Genomic DNA, 16,151 nt, shown 5'->3' on the forward strand with positions numbered 1-16,151 from the left:
AAGTCCTCAGTTTGATCTACTATAAACACACATACAGTACAATATATAGGTCAGTACAGACCAGTCTCAGTTCTGTTGTAATGAATCCAAGAGAATTTGGGGTCATTCAGGGGTTCTTTACTGCATTTATTGACCTGCATGCACTTCTGTGAATAGAATATTTGCTTAAATTCTTGGGTGTAACCCTGTGTCCCTGAACAAATTTGGACTTGGAGGATATCCTTTCTGTGTTGACGGAGCTTTTGTTGTGCATGGTCATAATTTTTACCTGCTCAAAGCTTACTGACACATACTTGTTGGGGTTTTTTTTTCTTAGCAAAGGAGTGGCACTCTGTTGTTCTGTTTGCAGTATCTGGAAAGTGGAAAGTTCTACTTGTAGTGTGGACATCAGTGCTCATGGTAATTAAGACACTCTAAAGCTGAATGTAGAAAGGAAACTTCTCCATAAAAAACACACAAAAAAAAGCTGATGCTTTGGCAGTGAAAGCTTTTATCAGTTCTTTTTCATCTAATTGCTTCCTACGTTTCCTGTTCATCCTGTGTTGGGTAGCTGGTTCTTGTAGCTTTCTATGCTCATATACTGTTCTATTTTAGAGGGTTGCTGCTGTTGCATCAGTTAAATCGTTGGACTTCACCTCAGGGCTCTTGCAAGCTTCAGTGTCCAGTGAAACCAATCATTGATGACCTTTTGTAGATCAGTGCTGTATGACATTAGGAGGTAGGAACAGGGTAAGGCATTGTTAGTAAATATGGCAAATGGACTGCAAATTATATGACACTTTTCTAATTAAGAAAATAAAGAATTAACACAATTCTCATTCATTTGTTAGTTACCTTTAATTTGACAATATCTTTAAAATCTTGGGTTTCAATGTGTTTTAGCTACTACACTGATTGCACAATTTTAGGCATATTTAAAGAAAAGCATCCAGAAACAAACCCACTGAACTGATAAAATGTTACTGTATGGTGATGTGGGCAATGGAAAAAGCTGAAATTCATTTTTAGAGAGTAAAGGCCAAATGGAGAAGTAAAATTTGTCCTTATACTTCTGCCAAAGGCTCACATGTGCTTTTGAAGATAAATTAAATGAGTTGTGGTGGTCAATGTGATGCTACAAATATTTAACTTGGAATAAAAATACTTTCCCAGAAATCCAATTTCTTCCTGGAAATGTTAAGCTACAGCTTGTTGTTATCTTGGGTTAACAAAGAAAATAAATTAAATGCTTAAGGATATCTTACAGTATCTTCAATACATTGTGGATTGGATTACTCTGCATCTTAAAGTATGATGTACCACAGTGCATTACGCCTTTTTTTAGGTCCTTGTCCACCATGGAGCAAGACTCCACTCCACCAATCATTTATTAAAAGTATAAATTTGCAACAAGTTTCTTGAACTTGTTCATGTGAAGTTTGCATTCTTTTTGCATTTATCTGGGTACTTCCTCCAGAATCTCTCATAATGTTTCTAAATTGATTCTACATTGGATGTACACTGGATATAGGTCTGAATGTGAGTATTTGTCTGTATGTGTTAGCCCTATGATAGACTGGCAGCATGTCCCAATCTTTTGTTCCGTGTCAGCTGGAATCTGCTTGTTAAGTAATGACGTATCAACACTGCTTGCCAGTGCGAGCTCCAACTGATACAATGCATTACAACAAGTTAAGGCTGTGGCTTTTTAACGTGTTGTAATGCATTGTGTCTGGTGTTATTTAATACAAATAACCCTCTAAAATAATCAGTGGTCATTGCTGGCCTTGTTGGCTTTTTATTTGCACTATTTTTAAGCTCTTTAAAGCTTTTTAAAACCTTATGTAACTACAAGTCATGGCCTCACGGTTTGCCAGACACCAAATATCTCAGTGCTTCAGAAAAGAATCACTGTGAACTAAGTAAGAGTCAGTGTGGCCATAGGGTCATGAATAGGATTGGTTAGCATAGGATCAGGTGATCTCTTGACTGAATTTTGGTCCTTTTTCAAAGACTGTTCTCTGCCACATGATTGCATTTCTCTGACCCTCAGAACTGTAAGTATTCTTATTTTAGGTATTCCTCAGTCAGCTTTAAATAGAAACTAACAAGCTAACTTCCTGCTAACATCTAACTCTCCTAAACTTCATAAATCCGCTTTTTTCACAGATGCCTGAATGTCAGACTTTATTGTAACCCCTGGAAGAGAGGCCACACTGAACATTTTCTTGGAGATGAAAGAATTTGAGCCGTTTTTAACTCTCAGTGATGCCGCAGTGTTTGTTTGAGTTTGGGAACCAAAGAGGAGTCTGGACCCAGAAATGACTAATGACGTCAGACTTAAGAGGTGGATAGCTCTAGACTCTCCATGACCCTGAACTGGATAAGCTAAAAAAGTACATGGGTTGAACTGTTCCAGACCATGTGAGGTAATACAAAGGAAAGGCATTTCAATGCTTCCTTTATTACCTTCTTTACGGTACACAGGCCCATCCTTTATAAAGGTAAAGCAAATAATGCCACCTCATAATCCACAATGACGCACTATTCATGCCAAAACTTGTAGATAAATTTGGGAACTTCAATGACAGGCTGTTAAATCCACTGCTGAACTATTATTATTATGCTGCGGTGACGAAATCTGCTTCTCATGAAGTTGTGTTATGGGAAGGAGTCAACAAGGCCATATCTAGAAATGTATACATAAATCTCTCTCAATTAATTCAGTTTGCATTAGTTATTTACAGATGGATGTAAAAAAAAAACCAAAAAAACTTTTTTCAGGTATCTGTACTTTAACCTTTTATTTTACTTTTCTGACAAATTTTTACTTCCTAAAATTTAACACAAATGTACTTTTACTTGTTTTCTTAATAAATTAATTTTTTAGCTTTAAAAGTACAGGTGCTAATGAGTTGTGGTCACGCTACTTTAGCTTCTATAGTTAATGCAACAGAAGAGCAGCAGGCACAAAAGCAGTGAAGTGGCAGGTAATCTCAAATGCAACATTTCTAATAGCTCGACAAATATCAGCAAATAGACAAAGTTTTTCTGTGCAGTATGTCACACAGTGTGTCTGTTAGCTAACAGTTCAGCTGCTGGATTTCTAAGGGAGAGGAAAGAACTCAGAGACAGAGAAAAATGTATAAAAGTCAGGAAGGACACAAGTAGAAGAAGAGAGATTATTTTTAAAGGTAAGGACTTCTCAGTCATATGATAAACTGGACGTTTTAAAGCATACATGCAATCTCATCATTCAGTTGTATATGAAGTTAGGTTTTTTAAATATTGTGAATTATCCTGCACAACCAATTGAAATAGAACATTTTTCAGTTATGCAAAGGTTGCATAAACAACCTGAAAGCAACACTGGTTAGTTTGCAGTACTGTGAAGTTTACAGTGGTGCATTGTTTTGGACCGGTGGAGCAGCTGTGATGTTCATGGTCAATGTTAGAGGAACAGACATCAAATTAAATTTAAGCCAATGATGTGGATTAGATTCCGTCACTTAATTCCACCTTTATACTATTTTTATATTGTCCAGGTATTGGAAATCAGCTAATGTATTATAGCTTATTGTAACATCTGCTTACATCTGGTTGAATTCAGTTGGCTGAATCTAAGAGCAACAATACAGATGAGCTCATCTGTGCTGTTACCCAACTACTACGTTGGCAGATATAGACATATTTTTTAAGTTCTCTTGTGTGTTTCTATGCATTCTACATAACAGGTGTTCAAGATAATCTGATAATTACAATTTGAGTTTTAGTTAAATTTTTTACATTTCTTTGTATTTATATTATTCCATTATGGTATTAATATGACATAAAGTTCAATTTGCTTTTTCAATTTTACTTGAATAAACAAGGTTAATCAGTACTTCAACACACACAAGTACAAATCTGTACTTCTACTTATCCAATGAATGTGTGTACTTTTGCCACCTCTTGCTATGTCCATTGCTGTATTGCCAGGCTTTAGAGTTATCATATATAAAAGCAGAAGATAGACTGGGTTAATATGAGCAGGCAGGATGACAAACTAATGACATTATCACAAGCATTTCATTTTACTGTATAGACTATATTTCTTCCAATTTAAAATTATAGCCTTGGTAATGAATTGGTATTTTTCATGCTTCTGTTTTCACAGGCTCTTTTTCGCATGACTTGCATTAAACAACAAAGTTAAAAACATGCTGGATGAAGTAGCTTGTCCATCTCTGTGACACTGTCTTTTCAACATAGTAGACCCAGATCAATAACGTATCCAATCACATTTTTACGGAACCTGGTGTAAGTGGATTCTCTGCGTGCCACACTTCTTTATAAATTCTGTTTTGCACCTTTCCTTGACCCTGTCGCATTTTCTATTCAGATCGAGGAATAGCGATTAGGAAAAGTTTTTAGGAGATAACTTTTTTGGTTTATTGGACTACAGCAGAGGTAGGTAGATGGGGGACAGGTGAGGTGGGTGTGGCAGACTAGGGACTCAGAAGAGAATGGAAGTCTGAGGACATCTGGTGGGGGGATGGGGAGATACAGTGAAGCATGGACAGTAAACAGGGCTCAGAGTAAATCACTGATCAAGCCAATTAATACTTTCAGCTTTTAACTTTTAGTAAACCTATTAGACTATTTTGTATTGATGTTTTGGTACTCTCTAAAAAAACAAGATGTTCTTTAATTTAAGTGCCTCTGTCAGTGCGCCCCAGGGTGGCTGTGGCTACAATGTAGCTTGCCATCACCAGTGTATGAATGTGTGTGTGAATGGGTGGATGACTGGACGTGTAAAGTAAATACTGCTGTATTAAGTGAAAGAAATTTGAGAGGAAGACTCTTTGGGTTTAAATGATAAGAATTTCATGTGTAAATACAGAAATTTTTTGGGTAGCTCACTGCTCACTGTGTAATTATAAAACAAAAAGTTCTATTAATTTACAGAAAATCTGAAATTTCTATAGCAGTGAAAAAGCTATTTCATTGTTCATCTATTAGTACACTGGTGTGGTAATTCTGGATGTCTTCATTAGGAAAAGCTATAAAACTATGAAAATGAAGACACGTATTGTTAAGTTCTTAAGCCTTATATCTTATGCCTAGCTGTTGGAGATCATGCTAAACCTCGAATTTCCAGTTGACACTTTAAACAAACAGTTGATAAAAACAAAAGAGAAAATAGTCTCATTCAAGCCCACACAGCGCCTTGATTCTCAAGTGCAAATGACACCATCAGGGGCTATAATAACAATAATAATAATACATTTTATTTGAGGGCGCCTTTCAGAAACCCAAGGTCACCTTACAAAAAACACAATTAATAAAAGGAACAATAGTCATAAAATACATAAAATAAGTTAAAATTACAAAACAGAGCGTGACAACAGATAAAATCAGCATTAAAGCGAATAAGCCAGTTTAAACAGATGTGTTTTGAGCTGTGTCTTAAATACAGAGAGGGAGTCAATATACTTACACTCAGTGTTATTACAGTGGTGTGACAACCACATGCTGCACTCATATAATTACTATTAGTGGCCTACAGTAAGGCAGTTAAAGTGTGGCACTGTTGACAGAAAAACAAATGAGAATTTGTCAGATATTGTTCACTATTTTGGAATATTTGCTTTGTAACTACCTCTTGTTGATTAATAAAGCTAGATCGTGTGTAGAGCTGTCATGGGCTAAACAAAGAGGTACCTAACAACAGCAACAGAAACATTGGAAACCATATGAAAACAGTTGCAGGATGGTTAGAGACAGATGAATGAAAAAAAAAGTTCAATTAAGTCGTGCAGGGAGACGGGAAGTTGATGCGGTTTCATCTTTTCAATACAGTTTATCAAATAATCTCACAGACCTTCTCAGAGAAGTTGCATATAAAACATTTAGTATCAATACTTGGAAGGAAAAGGTACCTCCCAAAGAAGAGAGCCTACTTCGAGAAGGAAATCAAAATATATCTTAGATACTCTTCTTCGATGGTTTCATAAGGTAGCAATTTAGAATATTATAACTCGTATTAATGGTGATTACTGAATGCACTTGTTATGATGTCCTCTCATTTTGCACAGAGAAAATAGACGTGCATTTTGTGATTTTGGTCAAATCAGTTCAAAGTTTTAGGAGTATAAGAGTGTTCATTCTCAGGAAAATCTTACGTGAGGAAAGTGAAGCTACGTTATGCAAGCTTGTAACATAAAATACAAAATTTAATATGAGCCTGTGTCAACCACATGCTTTAAAAATCCAGTTTTAGACAGCTTTTTCCCTGAAGTCAAATGGAGAAATATGAAGCCAAATTGCTTATTTTTTGATTGCAATCCAAAACTTAAATGAATCATGTATGGAAAAATAAATACCCGTTGTTTTGCTCTGAACTTAATTTATCCACCACAAAGCAAAGCAGATGGTTGACTTTATGAGGCCCGGAATGAGTGCTGACATGTAGCGACCATCTGATGAAAATAAAACACACTCGAGTGGAAATTGGACTTGGGTTTGAACGGGATCCTAGCTTGGTCCTGGGTTATGCATCTACATACCACAGCATTCTTACGAAGCCAAATAGCAGTCCACATATTTCTGGGTCAGGCTCCTTTGCCATTGCATAACAGCACTAGTTTCACTAAATAGTTGCCAGTCTTAATAACATATTTCATCATGATTCTAGGATTGTCGTAAGAGATTAAAAAATGGTTTGAGGACTCGCTGCTAGGCCCTGCACCTCAGACATAAAAAGGAGAACTGGTTGGATCAAGAGTTTTAGTGCAATTCAGTGGTTTAAAACAACTGTTTTCTTCTTGGTTTGTAAGATTTTAGATAGAGCAGGATGATTTCAAGGGAGGGGGGAAGTTTTTCACTTAATATTGATTTACTGATTAAACTTTATTATTTCCTAAAGGATTACTACAAACATTAATCTTCTCCTAAATGTTTTCCTAGCAGCCTGGAAAGGAGCAGCAGCAGCAGTTGTGGAGGCTGTTTCTATCAAAGTTATATTGTTTACCTGGCTTTAATTAAACTCAGCGGAAAGCATCAGTTTATGCATTTAAATAGTGTCACTTCACTTCCTTTCTTGACAGTTGTGACTCTGATTTGCATACTTAGAGCAGCCATAATTAAGTAATTAGTAATGCAGAGCAGTGAAGTTTCCCTCGGAAATTCCTGAAGCTAGAGCGAAAACTATCGTTCTGTAATGGTCAGTCGAAGGTCCTTTTCACACAACTTTTAGCTTTTAGACTCGAGTGTAATTTTATTCCTGCAGACTGTTTTTGTATTAAAGTTCTGGATTAAAAACCACCATGTTCATGATTGTATTATTGGCCTTTGGGTGCTCAACTTGATATCACAAGTCACTTTCATCAAAAGCACTCTATGCCCTTTGTCATTCAGATCACTGACACATGCTGTTAATTTCCTTTCAGGTTGATGAAATCTACCATGATGAATCTTTGGGGACGAACATCAACATTGTCCTTGTCCGCATGATAATGGTGGGGTACCGGCAGGTGAGCCATGCCACACAATTTGTGTCTGTGCAAGCAGCATTTCAAATGAGCTTTTAAGGTTTTTATACCACAGGGCTGGTGTAAAAGGCATATTCTCATTGTCTGAGCTGTCTGTGAATACACTTGTGATTTCAGCCTTTGTAATACTGCCTACAGGAAGCAAGATTTTTAACTGTGTTCAATTTTATTTGGAATAAAAACAAGAAGGGCTGAACTCACCACCATGACTCAAGAGAAAATAAGAGAAAGGCAGCAAACCCTTTTAGAATTTTCAGTGAAAAAAACATGTTTTACTGAATGCAGGCTCAAGTATTGTTATGGCCTGAAACCGTATTCACTAGCACTCGACCTTATACCCAAAACTGGGAGGTAGAAGAGCAGGTGCTAAGAGAAGTTAATCCACTGATGTCTAAAATATCAGTCCTTTGTACAGATATGAGAGTGGTGTTATCTTTCTAAGTCCAAGCAGTGAGGTGAATAAGGATTTTTCCCATAATGTCAAACAAATAATTTAAATCTGAGTTCACAGTAGAGGCACCAAAGTAACAAGCTAACTTTAAGATGATATGGAAAGCTGAGTTTCATGCCTTGTGGCTTGGTTTCTACTTGGAAAAAGAGTTGTTTTGGGCCATTACTGCATATTCGACACAATAAAAAATTGAGATGGGTAAAGTGTAGGTTTGTCAAGAAGATATCATTTATGAGGATAAAAGAAAACACCACTACATGTAGCACAGCTTCCTTATTTTACACCAATTTTTAATTTTTTTTTTGTGCACACAACAAAAAACCTGATTTTTAGTGCAGAGTATTCTAACAATAGACTGGTTAAAACTAGAATGGCTCTAAGCGAGTGGATCCTTCCCCAAAGCCAGTGCCTTTATGCTGCAGTTTAAAAGAAAGGATCTGTTTGGTATCATATGATCTGATTTCTCTGAATAAGCTGATACTTCAACCAAGGAGAGAGCTAGGGCTTGTAAACATTTCACTTTGTCTGTTTTAGATGATGCATTTGAAACTACCCGGTTGTATTTTGAAAAGCTTAGTGGATAGATGAAGCTTGGGGAAAAGAAGAACCTGTTACATTTCAATGCAGATCCAAATTATTTTAAATTGTTTTCTTTACAACTGTTAAACAGAGCAAGGCCATGGTTGAAATAAGCTCTGACTGCTCTTCTACTTTCTAGTACCTGTTAACTTGCTTATTAACTTATTTATAGCGACCGTGAATCTCTCCCAGCAATAATGATTGGTAATTCTGATTGAGTACATAATTTAAGTGAAGTTAAATTATGAAACTAACATAAAAAATGAGAGTTCATAGCTTTACTGCTCCACTAAACCGACTTGAAGTGTAGAATCGAATAATTGATTATACCCTATGTGGTCACGGGAGGAAAGTTCTTTTCATCAGATTTTTTTTTAATCCTACTTGTTTCTCTTCAACTTTCCTTTGGAGAGAAAAGAAAAAACCAGTTTTAGAAAAACAATCTTCTCAAGTATTTGAGTGACAGGAGAATCAGGAAGAGCAGTGAAGATGAAAAACAGTTGAGATTTATATATGCAGTAATTTATAAACTAAGCAAAGTTTTGTTTTGGAGCTTACAGCTGCTTTTTTGTTTCTTCTAGCTAACAACTTCTTAGGAAAAAAAGACGTACAGTGAGAAAAAGAGAAAAATATCAGTTTAAGATCATAAATTGGGGTCAGGCTGAGATGAAAGAAAGGCTGTTTCTCAGATGCTGAGTTTAACAAAACGTGTGCGAAAATAGTCGGTGTGATATTAGCATTTAATTGAGCTCAGTTGTCTGGTTAAAATAGATGTTTTTTGTATTTCTTTTGGGCAATACAGAACTGATTGCCTGATTATAAGAAAAGGTAACCTTAAAAAGCCCCCATTAAAACACTAAAGTTGATGCAAAAACATATTAAAGCCCAGTACCGGCACATACCATACATAAATAGTGAGGAAATAAATGAGTACATATTATATTAACATGATTGATGAAAGAAAGCGACGAATGAATATTGTACAAAAGCTCAGTCACTTTCACTTTTGCTCAGGCTTTCTTTAGTGTAATGAATGATTTAAATGTACTTGCACCATGTGGTAAATACTCACGTAACATATTAATAACATCGAATAAACAAGCAAAAAAAAAAAAAGCAAACTGGTCAATGCTAGCTGGTCAAATGATCTTCCATATCTTCAGTTTATAGAGTTGTACATCAGTATGTGTTTGTGTTTCTGTTCACCTCTCGCCACTTAATGCCAGTCTTGGCATATTTGCTCGTTATCAGCTGAACACATTATAATGAGGTATGAAATATCGTATATTATACATGTGGGGGCAGATGCTAGTGAGTCATTTGCTTTACGCACGTATCCATCTGTCCACAAGTGTCATATTACCTGCATGTCTGACTGATGCTGCTTGGAAACTGGGCATTTTTATTCAGCTTCTGTCTGTTTGTCAGAGCAGAGAGATGCTGTTTACCCAACACCAATTAGATGAGGTCCAACATGCTCTGTGTGTCACTGGCCCTGCTTGCAGCACCCACTCAGAAAATAAAGACAAAGTTTGGCCAGTTCCTCCTGGGTGCCTTCATTTCTCCTGGCCTCACATTGTGTGTGTCGGTGTGTGTAATAGTAGTAGGGTTATCAGTCTCCAGAGCAGTTCATCCAGAGCTGAATCTTATTGAGAAATTTTCTGTATATTTATGACACGAAATACAAACCACAATGCATTTATACTCCTTTACAGAAAAAACCCAAAACAAAACACTGGGGACACTGGCAAAAACAGAAACAGTGTTTTTTTTACTGTGTTGGGCTGTCAGATCAGCCTCATTGGAGGGAAGGAACACCAAAGCCATCATTTCATGTTTTCATGATAATATTGGAGAAAATTGTTCAGTCAAGATTTTCATTTGGGTTATATTTGTTGGCCAACAAATGCAAGAACATATGATTCACAATATATATTTTTTAATGATCTAACCAGCGAGTGACCTCTCGTGCCACATGGATGTGGGCAGTTTGACTCACAATAGAAAGGAGCCAGATGAGCTCATACTAGGTTTATCTAAATATCTTGATAGCATTTTTGACACGATGGTGTCAAGAAAGACAAATAAAATTACAACAATACAAAGAGTAACATCAGTGGCAACACTATTTTTAAATTGTCTAAACAACTGAAAAAATACAGTAACATAATAATTTGTTACATTACTGTCTGTCTGTTTGTGACTGCTGGTAGACGTAGCAGGTTGAATTATAAAATGTACAGAGCTTTACTTTCTGCTCAGATTCAGCCAAATGCTGCAACCTCAACAAGTAGTGCAAATGGATAATGATTCAAAGCATACTGCAAAAGCAACTGAAGAGTTTCTGAAGGTAAAGAAAGTGATAGTCTTCAATTGTCAAGTCAGTCTGTCTGATCTCAACCCAACAGAGCATGCTTTTCCAAATGCAGTGAATGCAGAGAGACCCAGAAACAAAGCTGGCAGCAGTAAAGAGACTTCAGGCAGTGATTGGCTACAAAGGTCTTGCTGAAGGTCTTTGGTCACATATTGTTTGTTTGATGTACAATTCATACTGGTGTCGTACAAGGCAAAAATACGAAAATTGTGTTTTGGTTCATTTCAACTGTGAGAGACAGAATGTGAAAAAAAAATCCATGAATTCACATGGTAGGATTTGTAAAGAATTTATTCGTAAATTAGGGTGGAAAATAAGTATTTGGTCACCTCAAACAAGGAAAATCTCTGGCTCTCACAGACCTGTAACGTCTTCTGTAAGAAGCTTTTCTGTCCCCCACTCGTTACCTGTATGAATGGCACCTGTTTGAACCCATCATCTGTATAAAAGACACCTGTCCACAGCCTCAAACAGTCAGACTCCAAACCCCGCCATGGCCAAGACCAAAGAGCTTTCGAAGGACACCAGGAAAAGTATTGTAGACCTGCACCAGACTGGGAAGAGTGAATCTATAATAGGCAAGCAGCTTGGTGTGAAAAAATCAACTGTGGGAGCAATCATCAGAAAATGGAAGACATACAAGACCACTGATAATCTCCCTCGATCTGGGGCTCCAAGCAAAATCTCATCCCGTGGGGTCAAAATGATCATGAGAACGGTGAGCAAAGATCCCAGAACCACACGGGGGGACCTGGTGAATGACCTGCAGAGAGCTGGGACCAAAGTAACAAAGGTCACCATCAGTAACACACTACAACGGCAGGGAATCAAATCCCGCAGTGCCAGACGTGTTCCGCTGCTGAAGCCAGTGCATGTCCAGGCCCGTCTGAAGTTTGCCAGAGAGCACATGGATGATACAGCAGAGGATTGGGAGAATGTCATGTGGTCAGATGAAACCAAAGTAGAACTTTTTGGTATAAACTCAACTCGTCGTGTTTGGAGGAAGAAGAATACTGAGTTGCATCCCAAGAACACCATACCTACTGTGAAGCATGGGGGTGGAAACATCATGCTATGGGGCTGTTTTTCTGCCAAGGGGACAGTACGACTGATCCGTGTTAAGGACAGAATGAATGGGGCCATGTATCGTGAGATTTTGAGCCAAAACCTCCTTCCATCAGTGAGAACTTTGAAGATGAAACGAGGCTGGGTCTTCCAACATGACAATGATCCAAAACACACCGCCCGGGCAACAAAGGAGTGGCTCCGTAAGAAGCATTTGAAAGTCCTGGAGTGGCCTAGCCAGTCTCCAGACCTCAACCCCATAGAAAATCTGTGGCGGGAGTTGAAAGTCCGTGTTGCTCGGCGACAGCCCCAAAACATCACTGCTCTCGAGAAGATCTGCATGGAGGAATGGGCCAAAATACCAGCTACTGTGTGTGCAAACCTGGTAAAGACCTATAGTAAACGTTTGACCTCTGTTATTGCCAACAAAGGTTATGTTACAAAGTATTGAGTTGTATTTTTGTTATTGACCAAATACTTATTTTCCACCCTGATTTACGAATAAATTCTTTACAAATCCTACCATGTGGATTCATGGATTTTTTTTTCACATTCTGTCTCTCACAGTTGAAGTGTACCTCTGGTGCAAATTACTGACCTCTGTCATCATTTTAGGTGTGGGAACTTGCACAATCGGTGGCTGACTAAATACTTTTTTGCCCCACTGTAGGTCTTTTTAAAAGTATATAGTTAGTGCAACACAGCTTGAATAGTGCTGTGTTTCTAGTGACATATTTCATAGCCTATCAAATAGAGTTGGTGGTATAGCCTGCTACTATTTCTGTCTAGTCGCTGGTAGACTTTTCTCAGCTACTGATCTCTTGAAATTTCTCATAAGTTGTTCAGTGTTGCAGACTCAGCTACTTCAGCTGCTAGTGAGCAGACAGGCTGTGTACCTGCCTGTGGGCTTGTGTTGTCTCAAGTTGTGTATCAACTAGAGGTTTGTTAGCCACTACAGCTCAAGTTACAAGTTACAAACCTATTAATTGTTTCATAATCACTGGCAATTTAGCAAAAAGTAAAACTAATACCTGTAATCCTAAAGGTTCCCCTGTTTTTCTAACCAACATGTCCCTTTTTGTCCTCAAATGCACAAAAAATACAACTTATTTTCAGCTATTTTCTTTGACAGTTTTTCAAATGACAGTACATCTACTGCACTGATGTAAAGGTAAAAGGGTGATGAGTCTTCTTTCATCTTAGAAAGAACCTTAACCGTTGTTAAGGCGAACGGCAGGGTTACCCTCCTATTTATTTTTACAGTCTGCTAACGTTTTTTTCTTGGTCCTGTTCATTCTGCAGTCCATAAGCCTGATCGAACGTGGCAACCCATCTCGCAGCCTGGAGCAGGTGTGCCGATGGGCCAACACGCAGCAGCGCCGCGACCCTGACCATGCCGAGTACCATGATCACGCCATCTTCCTCACAAGGCAAGATTTTGGTCCCGCAGGTATGCAAGGTACTGTATTTTTCTCGATCGAGGCCTGTGCAGACTGAGTGCTGATATCTGCTTCCATTCACAAAGGGGTTGGCTTCAAGTCTTGCCCAGGTAAGGTTGCTGGAAATATAAAAGTGGGGGCTGCAGCTGAGGTCTTGAACCCAATTCCGGAAATGGCAACCTCATGAGAAAATAACTGCTGAGTTGTTTCCAAAACCTTGCTGACTTGACATTGATGCCACCCTGGAAAAATGAAAAGTTGAGATACTGAAGAAGGTTTTTGGCATGTAGAGAAAAAACAGAACATGTTTGTTAGTTTGCCAGTTATATAAACTAATTGTTCTTTTTTTTACTCAGTGACTGTTGGAAAGTTTAGTTTGAACTTTTCTGTACTTTCAGTAGATTATTGTCAATCCAAATATTACTGTACATGTATGCAGTCATTTTGCAGCAAATTTGTGCTATACATGTTGTTCTCCTAGTTTTATGCCTCACCATTTGTTTCTTCTTTTCAGTCCTTCAAAACAAAATTTGAAGTGAACAGCCAAACCTGCAGAAAACACTGGGTCCCGAATGAACAAACCTCTGTGCTTGCATGCACTCGATATCTTGCACTGACCTGTGTATATTTTTAACTTTTATAGAGCACGTGTCATGTTTCAAGGACAGCCTGGGGCTACCTGGTTTGCTTGTCACACCTCTAGGTGTTACCATAGCTGCAGTTGTGTTGTGTTCATAACAAACCTAGTTTCTATGATACCTTGAGCTAGGTTGGGCTGAACCCTGTGCTGCATCTCAGGGTCACAAGCAGACCTCACACATTCTTGTGAAAGTTTAGCGGTGAGATGGTAGATTTTGTGTCCAAACAAGTAATGGGCTGTTGGGTAAATAGAGTAAGTTAATGGAGCAACAGGAGATGCAGAAAGTTGTCTTAAATGGTGTCATTAGGTGATATTGAGTTTGCCACGTTTTAAAAATGTTACCGATTAAATCCTCTGAAAGTGTTTTTGATCTGGTCTCCTTGGCACCAAAAGATTTAACATGATGTTCCCAAGATGTTCAGTGTTTGAGTTTATCAACCAGATGGCGGACACCACCTTTCTCCTCAATCTTCACATCAGCCATAGAGAAACACTTTTTTTTTATTACTGTAGTAATTGCTGCACCTTTTTGCTTCAGTGTGCATAGCTCCAAATGGCCTTTCATGGGAATGTAATCAGCATTCTCCTGAATTCCTTTTATCTGCCTTTCAGATAAAGGGTCATGCTCCTCATCTGCTTTCATGTTTTGCAACTTCACTTTCAGTGTTAATATGTCCATTTTGTTTTCATTCATGAATAGAGCCTTTAGTCATTCTCTTCATAAAGGCATCGTCATCATGCTGTAGCTAAAGCTCACTCTGCTGTGACTGAAATAACCCACTGCAGACATTCAAATAACTTGACATGTACACATGGCTTTATCACCAGCTGTCTGCCTGCTGCATTTTCTGCTTTTTTACCTGCATGCCAAAAAAACAGTCTTCTGATGGTCAGAAAGCATGGAAATTATCTGAAAGCTGTGGCAAAAAAGAAGGCCAGAATGGGCGTGCTTCTGATCCAAGCTGATTCGCACTAAGCTGAATTGCTGCACACCTCTTGATCGAGTTATGTTTGATGTCTGTGCTTTGCTTAAAAGTTTGTCGTCCTCGTGAGCTGTGTGAAATGTTGTGGTACCAACCAGGTGTCTGCTGGGTAATAATGATGGCAGGCTTCTGAAACTGCTTTGGGAGTTTCTTTATGTTTGATATGCAAGCTGTGTAGAGCTACTGCTGCTATTGAGGGATTTGCTAGAAGTATTTTACCTCGGTTCGTTCACCTTAAATGAATGAAAGTGCCACTGTGTGAATGTAGCCTACTCTGATAAATCACAATGTAAACACACAGATATGTGGGGCTTTTTTTTCATTGAAAGAAGCTGAGCAATCACCATCACTCTCTTTATAACTCACACACACTCAAGAGCCAGTGTGACAGCCAGCTGCTCACCAAAAAGAGATTAAAACCTTCACAATGAATGCAATTACTACATATTTAGAAATCTTTTTCCACTTCGTTGCACTGCATGAGAATGTCACCACTTTCATTCTTGATTATCAGGGCTGTGTGGTCTTTTGTGTCGCTCAGGGTATGCTCCAGTGACGGGGATGTGCCACCCACTGAGGAGCTGCACTCTGAACCATGAGGATGGCTTCTCCTCTGCCTTTGTGGTTGCTCATGAAACCGGCCATGTGTGAGTAATGGCATCATGATGAATGCCCAGCAGGGCCACTCACAACATCTTTCTGTGTGCATTTAAGTTAATAGTTTTTGTGTGATTGTAGTTTGTGAACATAAACAGTGATCTGTTGTTGTGAAAAAGCATTTAATCTGATCTCCAGCTGCGTTTTACACATAAATATGAAAGCAGTATTTTTTTTAACATTGTGCTTTCTGTGCCTTTTGTGTAGACACAAAACATGAGAACGGGAAGAATTCATTTTTTGTGCTTAAGTTAACCTGTGGTTAACCAGTATATACTTTAACCATTATGCGATCAATACATCTACTCCTGCTGTCAAGGTCAATGGTTGCTAAGGTAGCAACAGGCTAAAAGTTACTGTAGCAACAGGCTGAATGTATTCAATAAATGTATGGAGCTGCTTATTAACAGTTATAGTGCTATACAAAAGTCTTTAGTAACCCCTCATAATAT

General features: G+C 38.2%; 1 protein-coding gene across 2 annotated transcripts in view; it reads left to right on the forward strand.

Moving 5' to 3' along the window:
- The window catches only part of adamts14 (ADAM metallopeptidase with thrombospondin type 1 motif, 14), a 57,519-nt gene that overhangs the window by 22,070 nt on the left and 19,298 nt on the right, over nucleotides 1-16,151 (forward strand). The window contains exons 5-7 of one of the 2 annotated variants that reach the window (XM_082543395.1): nucleotides 7,410-7,493; nucleotides 13,283-13,430; nucleotides 15,584-15,689. In XM_082543395.1, coding sequence (XP_082399521.1) covers nucleotides 7,410-7,493; nucleotides 13,283-13,430; nucleotides 15,584-15,689 — 338 coding nt within the window. Of the gene's footprint in view, nucleotides 1-7,409; nucleotides 7,494-13,282; nucleotides 13,440-15,583; nucleotides 15,690-16,151 lie in introns of both variants that reach the window. The other variant, XM_082543394.1, reaches the window with a different exon arrangement.

This window comes from Aulonocara stuartgranti (genome assembly GCF_965226115.1).
Source record: "Aulonocara stuartgranti genome assembly, chromosome: 8".
Lineage (NCBI taxonomy): Eukaryota > Metazoa > Chordata > Actinopteri > Cichliformes > Cichlidae > Aulonocara > Aulonocara stuartgranti.